The sequence below is a fragment of the Olea europaea genome, chromosome 18 (assembly GCF_002742605.1).
Source record: "Olea europaea var. sylvestris chromosome 18, O_europaea_v1, whole genome shotgun sequence".
Lineage (NCBI taxonomy): Eukaryota > Viridiplantae > Streptophyta > Magnoliopsida > Lamiales > Oleaceae > Olea > Olea europaea.
This window is the reverse complement of record NC_036254.1, coordinates 1,097,083-1,112,502: the sequence shown is the minus strand read 5'-3', so window position 1 is coordinate 1,112,502 and position 15,420 is coordinate 1,097,083. Positions and strand designations below refer to the sequence as shown.

At 32.9% G+C, this 15,420-nt stretch overlaps 1 protein-coding gene across 1 annotated transcript; it reads left to right on the top strand.

Moving 5' to 3' along the window:
* The first annotated feature begins 6,564 nt into the window (after window positions 1-6,564).
* On the top strand, window positions 6,565-9,850 carry LOC111367074 (cysteine-rich receptor-like protein kinase 42). The gene is made up of 6 exons (XM_022987775.1): window positions 6,565-7,498; window positions 7,796-7,909; window positions 7,987-8,337; window positions 8,474-8,708; window positions 8,895-9,039; window positions 9,155-9,850. The coding sequence occupies exons 1-6, from the start codon at window positions 6,694-6,696 to the stop codon at window positions 9,527-9,529; spliced, it is 2,025 nt and encodes a 674-aa protein (XP_022843543.1). The 5' UTR covers window positions 6,565-6,693; the 3' UTR covers window positions 9,530-9,850.
* The last annotated feature ends 5,570 nt before the right edge of the window (window positions 9,851-15,420 follow it).

Below are 15,420 nucleotides of genomic sequence, written 5' to 3'. Positions count from 1 at the left end.
TTTTTGGAATCAGAATTTGTTCTCTCCCGCACACCTTATTCTATTCTAATAAAAAAATTGAAGGCCTCTGCTGAAAATAGGTGGCCAAACGTCTCGTATTGGCTTCCGAAAGGGTTAGTTGTGTAGGGTGATCGTGCTCATTCCTAGTATGGATGTAATGATACATTATTACTTAAAATTTTCTCGATATGGTAGTGGTTATGTTAATTGTACAATGCTAAAATATTGTCAGTGTGTAAATTAGCACCACAGTTTTTGTTATGTTTGGTGTACCACTTTTTAGTTGTAATAAAGGTCTTAACCTTTATTCATTATGACACACATTTCTTCATTTTTTTTTTACCATCCTGAACTTTCCATTAATGAGCACATTTTGACTTTTAATGATGATGGTTGCCATAAAGAAATTTGCCCCTCAACGAATACAAAAGTTTGACAAAATGACTTAACACAGTGTAGACGACGCTAGGAGGGCTGAACAACGAAATCGTCAAATCGCAAAATCGAACCGAAATCGTTTTCTTGAAATCGTTAGTTTGGTTCCACGTGAATTCATCAACGTTTTGGTTTTGAACTCAAATCGATTTGGTTTAAGTTTCAATCTTTACAAACCGTTTGCCAAAAAAATTGAAAATAAATTAGTCTAAATTTTATTTAATCCAATTAAAACTTAACACGTTTCAATTAAAAAGATACATCTATATTAGATATAATTCAATTAAACTCAAATCCACAATTATACATCTCAATTAATTAATTAATCATATCTAAATATTTATGAGTCATCATAGCTGTGAATGCAAAACCCTAAAATTGGGTAAAGAGTTGAACAATTGATGCTAAATTACATTCATCGATTCTTCGTCACAGTTGAACAGACAATAAAATCTAGATTTTAATTCAAACGTGCACATTTCATTTCCTTTTAATAATTTTCTCAAATTTTGCTCAAATTCAAGTCAGATTACCAAATTTTTTTTTTTGATAATTATTTTTATATTTTTATTGGTAGTTATATTGTTTTGTTCTAATAATTGTCAGTTTGTCAGTCTTCCTTAAAATAATTCATCAATATTTAGATTTAGTAAAAGTTTTGAATGATTCAAAAAAAGTATTTGAATGTTTTTAATCATTTTCTTTTATTAAATATATCATTTAACTGTAATCAATGAATTTATGTACTATATTTTTATATTTATGAAGAAAATGAAACATGTATTACACTTGCAGATGGACGTCATTAGTATCGACTAAGAATTTAAAATATTTATATCATGTTTTTGCATTATAATGATAATAGTTATAACTTTGATTTGTATTTTTTTTAATAATACAATTTATATTTTAACATGAAATTTTAGACTAATATTTATTATTTAACTTATTTGATATATATTGTATTTTTTTTTTTGTTAAACTGTGATTTTAAATCGAATCAAACTCAAATAAATGATTTGGTTTAAAAATTGAAATGGCTTGATTTGAAAAAATTTCAAACAGCTTTAAATAATTTTGTTTGAAAATTTACCTCAAACTATCCAAATCGAACCGTGTTCACCCCTAGACACTAGGCATTCGAACCAGAAAATTTACATATGTGAGGAATAAGATTATTTTTCCATTGTATCTACTCAAAGTAGGTGAATCCTCATTGAGTGGCATTGTCGAGCTCGATTGACATCCATAAAGTCTCTTAATGTGTCCTCTTGTCCTCCCCCATTACATCTGCAAACACACAAAAAATAAAATAAAATAAAATAAAAGGAAGGTTCTTGGGAAAGAGTGGTGAAAATAATATAATAAATCTGGGTAAAAAATATTACGAGTGTTGCGTGTGGATTTGTTATTGTTGAAAAATAATATTAATGATTTCAAGGTTAAATTCATTAAGTTAGCCTTGTCTTCCAATTTTTTTAATTAAAAAACAGAAACTTAAAAATTAGATGATCTCATCTTTATTTGGTAAAGTCAACTTTCACGATTAATGAGTTAAAACAAGAATGATTAAAAAAAAATTGTACATTACAGCCGTTCAACTTTGATCGGCACTTCAAATAAACATTACAATTTACACATAGGGAAGTTTATATTTACATTTTGCATACTCGTTAATTTATATTTTGCACACAAGACCCTTAACTAGAAATAACGAATCATAAATAAACTCCTAAAGTTTCAAAATCCCATTGTCAATGCTTAGGGATGTGTTGCTAGGCCTAGATTAAACCAAACCATGAGACAATCGATAGCAAGGAAGCAAGTTATGTTTGCTACTTGAACTGCTGTTATGTCTGAACGTCATCTTGCCTTTCATTCACTAGTTGATCCTCCTGTCAAATAGAAGCTTTTCAAAGGGTGCCTCGCTTGCCTTGTCTTTATAGAGGGTCACCACTCCTCGTCCAAGGCGTCTTCCCGCCCTATGTCAACATTAGGAAACAAGTGGATCAACTAAGCGTTGTCTCACCTCAGGCCTTACTGTTCGGTTATCTAGAAAATTATAAATCACTTAAATTTACTAGGTGTTTGTGACAACACCCGTCCTACAACAAATATCATTCAACGTAGTAAACAAGTTTATCACATTCTGAAATTTGCCTCTCTTCAATACATCGTATCTAAATCTCCATTCGACAAAATTACAAATCAATTTATAAATAATCAGACTTCATTATTAAAAATTATATTTCAAAGAAATTCATAAATATTAGACAGTATTTTCATAACTCGTTTTTATAAATTTACAAATTAAATTATCTTTATAAATACTTTTCAAATGGACAGTAAGCTTTCTCGAAAGATGCAAAAAGTTATCTCGTCTTCGCCTGGAGTCTACCATTTTGTGCTGGACCTGGACTTGCTATTCTGCAGCCGAAACTTTTGAATTTTTACTCTGTCCTATCATGGGTGACTTGTGGTCTTCACCAACTCGCCGCTCGCCGCAAGCGCCCTACCCCAGCCTACAGGGAAAAGAAGCTTTGTTCCGCATTTGTTTGGTCGTAACTTATAAGTTTTAATCAAAATTAAATATTATTTTTAATCAAATATTGATAACTGTTACATATTTATTTATGTAGAACTCAATAATATTCCTCTTTATAAATAAATAAAACGTTGGTTCGCAATTTTAATATATGAAGCACAGGGGCAAATTGGGCTCAACTTTCAAAAATGAGTAAAATGATCCTTAACTTTTAATTATAATTATACAATTAATCTTCTAAATCAAAAATAGTACAAAATTCATTTTAATTTGTCACGTGATACTTTAACGTCTAACCTTAAATGATTAGATTTTGGTTTACAATCCCCCTCGAGTAAAAGCTTCCACGATCGGTTGACCAAAATGAGGATCCCAAATTGCATAAGCAATAGATCTTACATGTAAAGGGTCCTGTACCCATATGAAACAGATTTGCAGAAGTTGGGGATAATGTCCAACAACATTTGAACGGAAATGTAAGAATATAATGAAAATTTTAAGGATTACCATTCTTGGAAATCAATTATGTAACTATAACGAAAAAAAAAAGTTGGAGATCACTTACTATCTATTTAATAAGTGAAAATCCAATGATATCATTATTCTTTTCGAGTAAATAATTTTTATCATTAGTGATCGATCTACGTGACAGTGTGAACCACCTAATTCATTGTCCAATAAAATTGTAATACATTGGCTATTGAACAGTAAATCAAGAACTTCCGTCATATAAATTAATAACGTTATTTAGAAAGGACGAGAACCATTAATTTTAGTTTTTTTTTTTTTTTTCTAATACGAAGATAAAAAATGGAAAATGGTTAGTCTTTCTATGTCCATTTAAGAATTGAGTCAAATTTCAACTTAAGAGGGCTGTTAGTGCGGGAGAATAATAAAAGATTGGAAACGTGATAACCTTGGATTGTCTATGAAAGTGACGAGACTACAATAACACCAAATATCCTTGCGACAACTTTTATTATTCGGCGTTGATTTAGGCCTAAAGTCCAATTCAACGGCTTTAAATTAATCACAATGTAATCCCACATGTAATTGTCGAGTTATTTTTTTTGGACCCCCCGCACACACACACACACACATATATATTGATATTTAATTGAAATTATGCCCTGTTTGATTCTCTTTTTGTCTCTCTGATTGAATTTCGTGATTTATTTATTTTTTTATTCCATTAGTCAAATGATTTAATTGGAAGGATCCATTAAATTTCTTCTCATTACTTTTCATAGTTTCAACCATTATAATCTACTGGAACACATGATAACTTTCCAATAAGAAAAAAATAATAATTAAATGTTGAATTAAAACAATTTAACGAGACGGTTAATATGGTTTGCTATTTAAGTTAGAGGTTAAGATTAATACTACAATGTTTCTATACAACATATTAAGTCTCTGTGTGTTGGGAATTAAAATTAAATTTTTGGTAGGTTCCGATAAAAGTTGATGAAATATATAGTTAAAAAATTGTGAAATTTATAAAATATGTGATTAAAAATAATTATTGATTTTAAGTTAGATTAAAATTTTAATTTTAATTTCTACTAAACAAGAGCTGTAATTGTGGTATCCCTACAATTATGAGACCATAGGTCATAACTCTCGCTACAACCTACTCCACAAAATTTTGGAATACTCAATTATTTATTTATTTATTAATTTACGAAATCTAAATTTTATTACCCCTTGTTTGAGTATTGTAGATGACATTTCCTTAGGCCTAAATCTATAATCACCAATTAATTTTCATTCCTCCCTAATGTCTAGGGTTCGTGAGTTCTATCAAAATTTAACGCTTACTACTACTCAACTCGTCGACATTGGTGACGACCACAAATATTTAGCAATTAGATGAACCTTCGTATTGATTTCAAGTTTCTACACATTGATAGTGTTACGTCGTTTTAGAAAAATTACAACTTACTTCTTAACCCTAAAATAAAAAATGTTCTACTTCACCACGAGTATAGTATAAAAAATACCGTAAAATTGGTTGGTGTTAAGTAAAATTAATAAGGTGGTTATATTGTCATCACAATTTTTATTTTATACACCACATTTTAGTTGAAGTTAAATTCAACAATCTTTGCTCATTTTAGCAAGAAACAATCTACAAGTATAGATTTTTTTTTTTTTTTTTTAACAGAATTGGTATTGAAAGACAATTGTCTTCTTGTGACTTGCTGTTGCAAAAAATTATTTTTGACAACAAACAATTACAAGACAACTATCTTTCTATAACAATTCTATATTTAAAAAAAAAAATCTGTACTTATAGCATTTTTTTTTTTTTGTAGCGGAGGAACCCATAGTCGCTACTCTTCGGGTGCGCATTGAATAAATCATCGGGCTTACGCAATAACCTGCAAACCTCGCTAGTCAGGTAAACCGCACTAAGCAAGTTCGGTGCGATAGGCTCGACCGAGAAAGTGTTGGTAGGGAAAATCGAACTCATGATCAAAGATTTCTGCGCTTACCTACTCTACTAACTCAGCCATCCCATAAGAGGCCTTTGTACTTATAGCATTGCTCTTATAGCAATTAGTTCCTTTAACTTTTTTTCGTCGAAATCTTATATTCAGCCTTTTAGTGTGTCTTATCCTTGATTATGATTTATATCTGATTATTTTGTTTCATGCTTTAAAATGAGGAAAAATAATTTTTACACTTTGTTTTTATTTATTTTTAAAAATGATGATAAAATAAGTTATTTTACATTGTCTCAACAAATTTTTGGACATAAAATTATTACTGAACACAAAATGGGTTAACTAATAAAAGTTTGAAGATAAGAACAACATGAAAAATCGTTAGAGATATAAAAAAGATTAAAAAAATCTTAAATATAATTAAAATTTAGTGTAAGAAACAAAAACTGTGGTGGGAATATAATGATTAATTGTATTCATACAGTAATTTTTTATATTTGCGCCACATTTTAATTACAAGAAAGGTTTCCAATATTTGTTTACTTTTACTTTTATGTCCTTAACTTTATTCTCATCATGTTGTTATTCTTAACCTTTAAATAATTAACATATTTTGTCTCTAATCACAACTTTCATCCTAATATTCAATTAATGTGCACTGTAAACATGGGTAAATATTTTGCTTAGCTTTTATATTAGTTATTAAAAAATACGAGGGATAAATATATCTTTTTGGCAATCATAACAAATATTTTGGTGAAAATCATCTCTACAAACAAGATGTGAAAATTAATATAGGGTTGCTGAGAAAAAAAAAATTAAAAATGAAGTTGAGAATATAAGTGTAAAAATAAGAAAAGTTTAAGGATATTCATTGTAATTAAAATATCATGCAATTAGTAAAACTGTAATTAGCCATATTATTGTTTTACCATTTTTGGCCTTTGTCCCCCAGCAACCACTCCAATAAATAAATTTAAAATCAAGGTTCTAGGGACAAGGATTTTGAGGGTCCAGAATTTAATTTAGTGTAAGTTGGAATATGTGGATATAAAAATAAATAAATAAATAAATTTAAAAAATAAAAAAATCATGCAAAATTCATTATGGGAAATGCACAACGGGCAAGCAACTTTTTGTAGGCTACAGACTTCATTGTCCTTGCAAACAATAATGTATCCCTGAACAAATATTCACTGTGTAGACCCATATAGAATTTGTAAAGCTACCAAATCCCCAGAGAGAAGGGCCTTCATCAATTAAATGGTTTTCATTTCTTCAAGAACGAATTTTTACATGCTTCTATCAAGCTCAAATTGTTCATATTTCAGATGGATCATAATTTTCACGTTCTTTTACATGTGCGTATTAACTCAATCAGATCCGAGAATTTCAGAAGCTGGGCTTCTATGTGGCCGATCAAGGCCGCCTCCAAATACCAGTTACATCCCATTATTTGTTAGAGAAATGGAAGTTCTTTCTCAACGCGTCACTTCCCAGAATTGGGGTAATTATTCAGTAGATTCCAGCACAATTTCGATTTACAGTTTAGCCCATTGTTACAGAGATTTGTCGCACGATGATTGTCTCCAGTGCTATGCGGCGAGTCGAACCCGCCTCCCCCGGTGCCTCCCCGCCGTGAGTGGCCGTATATTTCTCGATGGGTGCTTTTTGCGGTACGATAATTACAGTTTTTTTGGCGAAGCAGTAGACCCAAATTGGGATAGACGAAATTGTAATAGTTCAATTGTTGGTAATCCAAATGAAAATCAGTTCACCCGATCTGAATTTAATAAAAGTGTCGAGCATTTGATTGATAATATTACAGCAAGTGCAGTGCTGAACGATGGTTACGCGGTGGCGGGGTTGAGGGGTGTTTATGGATTGGCGGATTGTTGGAGAACTTTGAGCAGAAATAGTTGCAGGCAGTGTTTGACGGCGTCGTGTAGGGAGGTGATACGGTGTTTGCCTAGTCAGGAAGGCAAAGCATTGATTACTGGTTGTTATTTGAGATATTCAACTCAGAAATTCTACTCTAATCATTCTGATACAACAAATAGTGGTTCTGGTAAGTTTGATTAATCCTAGGATTAAACATAGGTGATTGAAATTTTTGTTCATCAAATTCTCGTCGGATTTGCTAAGAATATGGATTATTATCTGTCAAGTTCTAGTTGGAATTAAATTATATGATCGTTTTTCGACTTTGATCCTTCTCTTGTTTAATTACATAAGTCGTAACTTCTAAGCAGGTGATCTTGAAAGAGCCAAGTCCTTAACAATGTCCTTATCTTTTGCTTCTTTGTTTTCTCAATATATGATTGCTTGAAGATCGAATTTCTCATTTTTTAAGGTTATTTTTCAGAAATATCAAGGACGGGGAAAGTATTGGCAATTGTTTTATCGGTATCGGCCTTCTGTATGCTCTCTGTATTTTGTGGTTATGCAGCCTATCGAAGATGGAAAAAACGAAAACAAGGTATGGTATCTATCATAGTATAGTTTTCAAGATCGATACAGGTGATTCTAATTATGTTGAACGCGGTTTTTGTGCAGCAAACAAAAATCTTGGCCTAATTTTATATTCTTACAATAAGTCGAATTTGAATTTCAAATATGAGACTCTTGAGAAAGCAACAAACTATTTCGATCCTTCAAGAAAAGTAGGACAAGGAGGAGCTGGTGCTGTGTATCAAGGAACCTTACCAGATGGAAAAGCCGTGGCCGTAAAGAGGTTGTTTTTCAGCACAAGGCAATGGGTCGATGAGTTCTTTAATGAAGTTAACCTCATTAGTGGAATGCAACACAAGAATCTTGTGAAGCTTTTGGGTTGTAGCATTGAAGGCCCCGAGAGCCTGCTTGTTTATGAATTCGTACCCAACAAGAGCCTTGAACAATACCTCTTTAGTAAGCCTCTATTTTTATTTTTATTTTTTTTTCCTCCAGTTTCATCTGTTTTATTTATAAACTCTTTTAGTAATTATTTATAAATGAATGCGATCGAGTTATATAATTGTTTAATTTTTCTGTTTCTTTCGATCAGGTAACAACAAGGTTACGATTCTAAGTTGGAAGGAGCGCTATGATATTATAGTTGGAACAGCAGAGGGTATCGCTTTTCTCCATGGAGGTTCTGAATATAGAATAATTCACAGGGACATCAAGACGAGCAATGTTCTTCTGGACGAAAATTTTGCTCCCAAAATTGCGGATTTTGGACTTGCTCGAAGTTTTGCAGTTGATAGATCTCATCTTAGCACGGGAATTGCAGGCACATTGTAAGAAAAATTATCATTGCACTGCCCTAAAATAATTATATATACTTTTGGCATGTTTTGGTCTGAATGAAAGTAAATGAAGCTTCATTATATTCTCGAGTTCGGTCCAACATTACATACCAAACATGCACTATGTTATAAGATTTGCCAGTTTCAAAATTTGATGTATGATTTCTCGCGGTGCAGAGGGTATATGGCTCCCGAATACCTAGTAAAAGGACAACTCACGGAGAAGGCCGATGTTTATAGTTTTGGCGTGTTGGTTCTTGAAATCGTGTGCAATAGAAAAAGTAATGCCTTCGTCGAGGACTCGGGTTCTCTCCTTCAATCGGTACTTTCCAATTTCCACCATTACTGCTTCACATTTTTCATATATATAATACTGCCGATTTCTGGTTATTCGTTTGTACATATTTGTCAATTTGGAACACTGTTTTCTCATACAGGTTTGGAAACTATACAAGGCAGATAGATTGACAGAACCGGTCGATCCTTCTTTGATGGGCGATTTTCCAGAATTTGAGGCATCAAGAGTGCTAAAAATCGGGCTTTTATGCACACAGGCTTCAGCTTCCTCAAGACCATCGATGTCCGAGGTTGTCCGAATGCTTACTGATTGCGACTGTGAAATTCCCGAACCCAGTCAACCCCCATTTTTGAACACTAGCTTGCTTTCTGCAACCTCGACTAGGTCGACCTACAGCATAAACAGTTTGGCATCAAATGCACAGACAAGATTTGAAGCATTTTACACCTCCACTGAATCCTCTATTAAGAGTTCAGATGAACCTCTTAGAAGTAAACAGCAGAGTCAAAAATAGAAACCCGACTTTTTCTTATATCCATTGAAATTCCAATACAGCATAGCTCAAAATCAGACACTTCATTCGACGAATGCTATCTAGACGGCCTCAATTTATGCACGGAAGCGCAAGTTTTTTTTTTTTTCTTTTTTTTTTTTGGTACACTGTCAGTATAGTACGGTAGCTGGACTATGTAAAAACCTCGCGAATACGTGTACATGATCTGCAGTATAGTATGAGGGGAAGGGTACTATACAGAAATTGATTGTTATATTGAAATATTTGTACTGAGAGTAGGTAATGTTGGCGGTGGTTGTCATTTTACAAGCATTTATTATTTGTTTGGTTCTTTAATGTCGACAGCTAATCCTTTTCGGATAAAACTCCTTGGACAGGGGCCGACCTGTTTGGACAGGGGCCTATCCATCCTTTCGAGTCGGTCTGCACGTATAGGGACCTCTTTCACAAACCCCTGCTAAGTAAGACACGTGGGAGTAGATCTCATAATTTTATTTTATTTATTAATACATGTGGGGTCTCACTCCTACACGTTGAGGGGCTTGTGAGGCCCTTGTAAAGGCTGCGCCTGTGCGTGCAGCCTTATTCCTTTTAACAATTGTTTCAACTCTCAACAGAAACATTTTGGATTTAAGCCCTTGTTTGGGCGTCTATTTTTTCAAATTATAATGAAAGGAGTAGTAATTTTTTAAAAAATGTGTGGTTAAAAAGTAATGAAAAAATTTTAAATTTAAATATAATATTATTTTAATAAGAATGTAATTAATAAAAAGAGATAGAAAAATAAATTTTAATTTAATGGGGGAGGAACGGGGGCTAATTAATGGATGATGCTACATGTACATCTTTGGTATACATAATGTAAACTTTTTGGATATAATTAATAGGTACACCAAAATGTATAGGTAGAATTATCCTTAATTAATTTGGTTGCTGATTAATTGTTAAATTAATTATTCTGGTAAAATGTCTGATTCAGAATAGCTTTTTAATAGATTGTTGACGCATCATAATAGCGATGGTCTGACTTTTGGTTTATTCATGGTTAATTATGCTAAATTAGAGACATAATTTGGCAGTTTTCGGGAAGGGAATGGTGCAGGGAAAGTCTCTAACTTATTCTCTGTAATGAGTTATTTTCAATCTAATTTAAATGCGTTTAGTTATTTTATACAATTGGAAGAGATTACAAGTCGTTTCGTGTATCAACCTGACCGTTTCCATCCATTGAGGATCAACTTGCTACAAATCGAATATATCGAGGACTATGCTTGCTCATTACTTCGGTTAGAAACTAACTTATTACAATTCTAGAAACCTTCTATGCAAATTTTTATTTCTAAAAAACGTAACTAAAGTGCTGACAATACAAAAGAATAAAAGCATTGACGTGTTGTACAATCATATTTGGACAGAGCTCATCCATAAAACCAGCTTGTAAGAAGGATATATACCCACAAGGATATATACATTTCAAAAGCGATGTACAATGGCGGTCCTGACTAAAGGCGAGATAGGCGATTGTATAAGACCCTGCTTTAGTGAGGCTCACAAATTATGTAAAGTTAATTGGTTGGTTGAAAAAAAAAATTATATTTATAAAATTCTTTAAAATAAAACAATCATATGCAAGCACAAAAAACTAATAAAAATTGAAAATACAAAAATCTTTAAAAATCTATATATCGATATCATAAAATTTATCGCTTACATTTATTTATCACATAGAATATATCACAAACATTATTTTCTCTTTCTATAACTATTTGACCATTTATCTTCCAAACATTCTTTTTATTTTCGTAACCAAACAAAATGTCTCGTCCAACAGTCACCCACTATAATATTTTCAACCCAACAAGAAATAAATTACCTCCCTCTGAACCAAAATTTTGAAGATTCAAATTATTAGATTGGTTTGGTCTTACTGCCATTGTTACAATCTTACATGCTTCTTTCTTTCTCTCCTTATCTTCAAAATATATACAACAGAGTACATAGGCTAATGTTATTATTGTTTTGATATAATCTCATGATAATAACCTTTTTAGATGTTTGTTGAAGGTATTTTGAATTTAATAATTATTTTTCAGTGTTATACTTCTATTTGTAAGTTAATTTCTTTTAAATTAATATACTATTAAAAGCTCATTTGTATTTTATCGTCATTTTCATTATTTTGTTATTTATCTCTTGCGTTCAACATTTTCTAACTTTGTACATTAATCATTTAAATTTATATTTAATTTTGTCCGAAATAGATGCAGTGAGAAAATGATAAAAGATACGAACATACCCTTTTGCCATTGTATTGTATTTCTATCTGTCAAACTTCGCTTATAATTTGTATTGCATGTTCAAATTTGACATTTTTATTATTTTCATCTTCAGAATTTCAAATTTAATTGTCTATATTAGATTATTTATAATTATATTAAAATTTTCTCTAAAAATATTCAAAATATACGGGCCCCATTTTTTAAGTTGGCATAAGGCCCCCAAATTATCAGGGACAACCATAGTGATAGAGGATACAATTAACTTGTTTAAGGGAAAATTACACAAGACCAAGTGTTTAAATATCCCAATTCAAAAATCAGGGTTGAAGTTTCATTATTCAAAAATCAGGTTTTGATTTAATAATTTAAATATTAAATATTCTAACCAATTCAATTTTCAAACTCTAATCTTATCTTTTCTCTCTCTACTGTCTTTCCTCTCTCTCCCTTCTCTCCATAAGAAAACCACTGTCACCATCGTCGGCGGCGATTCACGACCGACGAAGCTTTGAAGCAAGCTCACCGGCAGTTATTCTATTTTGTTTTGTCTCTCTTCTCCTCTAAAGCAAACCTCACTTAGTGGCTCCAATCGTTCTTTGATCTCCCCTTCGGTAGCGTTCACACACTCCGGCGAAGCTATAGTCCTTGGCGTGAACACAGCTTTGTTCGCAGGAGTATTGGCGCCGACTATGTTCACAACAGCATCGGGGAAGCTTTGTTCGCTATGCTGCTTTGGCATCGACTGGTGCCGCGTTGGAGGGGCTTGGGGCTTTTTCTTTCTCTTTCCAATCTGAGGAGGTTGTGGTGAATCATAGATATGGGCATAGTATCGTGCAGTAGTGGTGGCTGCGACGATATGGGGATTATTTGGTAGAACCAGGTTAATTGAAGGTGTAGGTAGCGCAGTGATTGATTGAACTGGTGGTTATGGTCATAATAAGAGGTAGTCGTGTTGGTGGTGGAAACGGTGGTGAGATTGTGGGTTGGGTATTGTTGGTGTGTTTGGTGGTGGCGATTGTGGTGGTTTCTGGCAACGGTGGAGGTGGTGGTTGGTTCTTGTGCTGTTGTGCAAGCGACGGTGTGGTGGTCGGCGTTTTTTGGTCGGTGCTTATTGGTGGTTATGGTGGTGTTGTGTAGAGACAGTGGTAGTTTTTGTTGGTGATGTAGTGCAGGCGGTGATGGTAGTGGTGGTTTTTTACTGCATTGCAGGTAGCAAAGACGGTGTTCGTTTTGTTGATGGGGGTGGTGCGTTGCACGCGATGGTGTGGTGCTAGTCCGATTTGATTAGTGGTGGTTTTAACTATGCACAATTAGAATTGGTGGAGGTGTAGTGTAGGCAACGATGGTGGTGGTGGTTTTTTTGCTGAATTGATGTTTGTTTTGTTGACGGTGTTGGTGCAGTGCAAGCGACAATTGCGCGGTGGTGATTTGTGATCAAGATTGGTGTTGGATCAGGATCGGTGGTGGGGGTATTTGGTGCATGTGATCAATAAATTTGAACATATGTGACCCTGTGACTTATAATTTTTTTGATCTATGACCAATGAAATAATTTGAGACCTGTAATTTTTTGATCTGTGACCTACAAAATCTTTGATTTGTGACCTCGAAATAATCTGTAACCAATTAATTCGATGATATGTGACCAATAAGTAAATTTGTGACCAATAATTATGAATTTGTGATCATTAATCGTGTAACTGTGACTTTATTATATTTAATTAATAAATATTTTCAATTAATTATGTAGAAACATGAATTTTGAATTTTTAAACTTTGTACCTCATTTGTGAATTTGTGTAAACAATACACCTTAAATATGAATTTTTCCCCTTATTTAATCTCTTCAAGCCCGTTTTTGCATCAATCCATTTTTCCACCTACGGAACTAGTCTTCTACTTGGAGTAATCCTTCCCTAGATCTTTGGTCCATGACAAGGGTTCCCAAGACACGATATCTACGGTAAAAATCACGTTGTATAGAACTCATCCTTAAACCGTGTAGAAGTACTCACATTTCAAGTGAGTCGTATTATCCGAGTGAATCAAGAGGTTGGCAATTGGGACTATAGATGCTGGGTTGATGTGCACGTCGCATTATTTTTGTGTCCCCTATTAAATCGCAAGATGTCACGTATAAACAAATTTATTTTCAAATGTATGCTAGAAATACGTGTCTGGATCTTCTTGTTTTTTGTTTGTGCAAATAAAGTGGTGTCATTTTCCAAGTTTGAATAACTTGACAGACAAATTTTTGTGGGGAACGAAAAGAGACGAGGAAAAACCATACAAGTCATCCATAAAAGACCCTTCTGCATCGACGACATTAATTATACACCTGGTAGAAAGTAGATGACCAAATGTAATTAATGAGTTCACATTGTCAACACACTTTATCTAAAAGCTTGGATTACTTTATTCTAATAAATTATCTAAATCAACATCAAATAGTTATATTGCCAACACCAAAAGTTGGTTCCAGTATGAAATCAACTATGCCTATTCAAAAAAGATGCAACATAAAGGCAACAAAGACACCAACTCTGCCTAGACGAGGCTGTGATTACAACAGAGCAAGGCATGGAGAGACTAAATTTTAGTTCTTTCCGTTTTATTGATCATAATCAGTACTGTCGAGTTCACTATACCAAACATGTTAGGAGGGTTCTCAACCATTACTTTTAAGCAAGAGGCAATTCTTGATATCTTTCTGTTCTACAGTAATGCAGGACTAAACAATCGCTACACCTAAAGATAAATCTGCCATCCCTTTTGCATCTTATTTTATAAAGGATCGAAATTTAGTCCATGACGCGAAAAATTATGCTGAATGCTGACTCCCTCTATGTTAGAGAACTGCCTTAACAAAGAACCAACATAAATGTCAACAAATACAAACACATTACTGAGTTTGCTCCAGTGAAATAGTTGTATTATCTTAAGAAGTGTGAAAGCTATTCTCATGTAAATCATCCCAACGTCATAGAGCATAATAGGCTAAAAAGAAGCATTTCAGGAAATTAGAATACCTATAACTGAAGATGCCAAGATTAAATATTAAAACTGCTAATGTATTTCCATAATCAAACCTGACAAAATATTAAGACAACTAAAGATTTACAGATTATGTTCAAAGTTCTTAAAAGGAAGTGTGCGTAACAACAGGGAAAGCCCTGAAACTTTCATATACTGCTTAGAAGGCAGCCCTCCATCTTCTCCCGAAAAGACAGAAAAATAAATAAATAAAATAAAATAAAAAGTCAAATAAAATCAATATTTAAGTATTACACGCTTGCCTCAATGTATATAGTGGAAACACAGCAATAACCACAACAACGTTTTTTATGATGAATAAATTTGGGGGTAAGCTAAAGCTTGCGTTAATCTTTTTCTCCGTTTCATTGTTACTTCTATTAGAATATTCAATGCGATGAGACATTTACATCATGTTAATTTAGTATACATTTTCATCTTTTAGCATGTTCTACTAAGATCTCATCACTGTGACGAATGACTTCTTTAGCTACACATAAACATGCACCAACTCCTTAAATTGTGCTTTTCTTAATTTAGATTTATATTGAAATATTAAATAAAAAGATTATATACGGT

Coding starts and splice junctions, on each gene's coding strand:
- LOC111367074 (XM_022987775.1), top strand. CDS start 6,694: ATGGTTTTCATTTCTTCAAGAACGAATTTTTACATGCTTCTATCAAGC. Junction 7,910..7,986: donor ATGGAAAAAACGAAAACAAG/GTATGGTATCTA, acceptor GTTTTTGTGCAG/CAAACAAAAATCTTGGCCTA. Junction 8,709..8,894: donor ACGGGAATTGCAGGCACATT/GTAAGAAAAATT, acceptor CTCGCGGTGCAG/AGGGTATATGGCTCCCGAAT.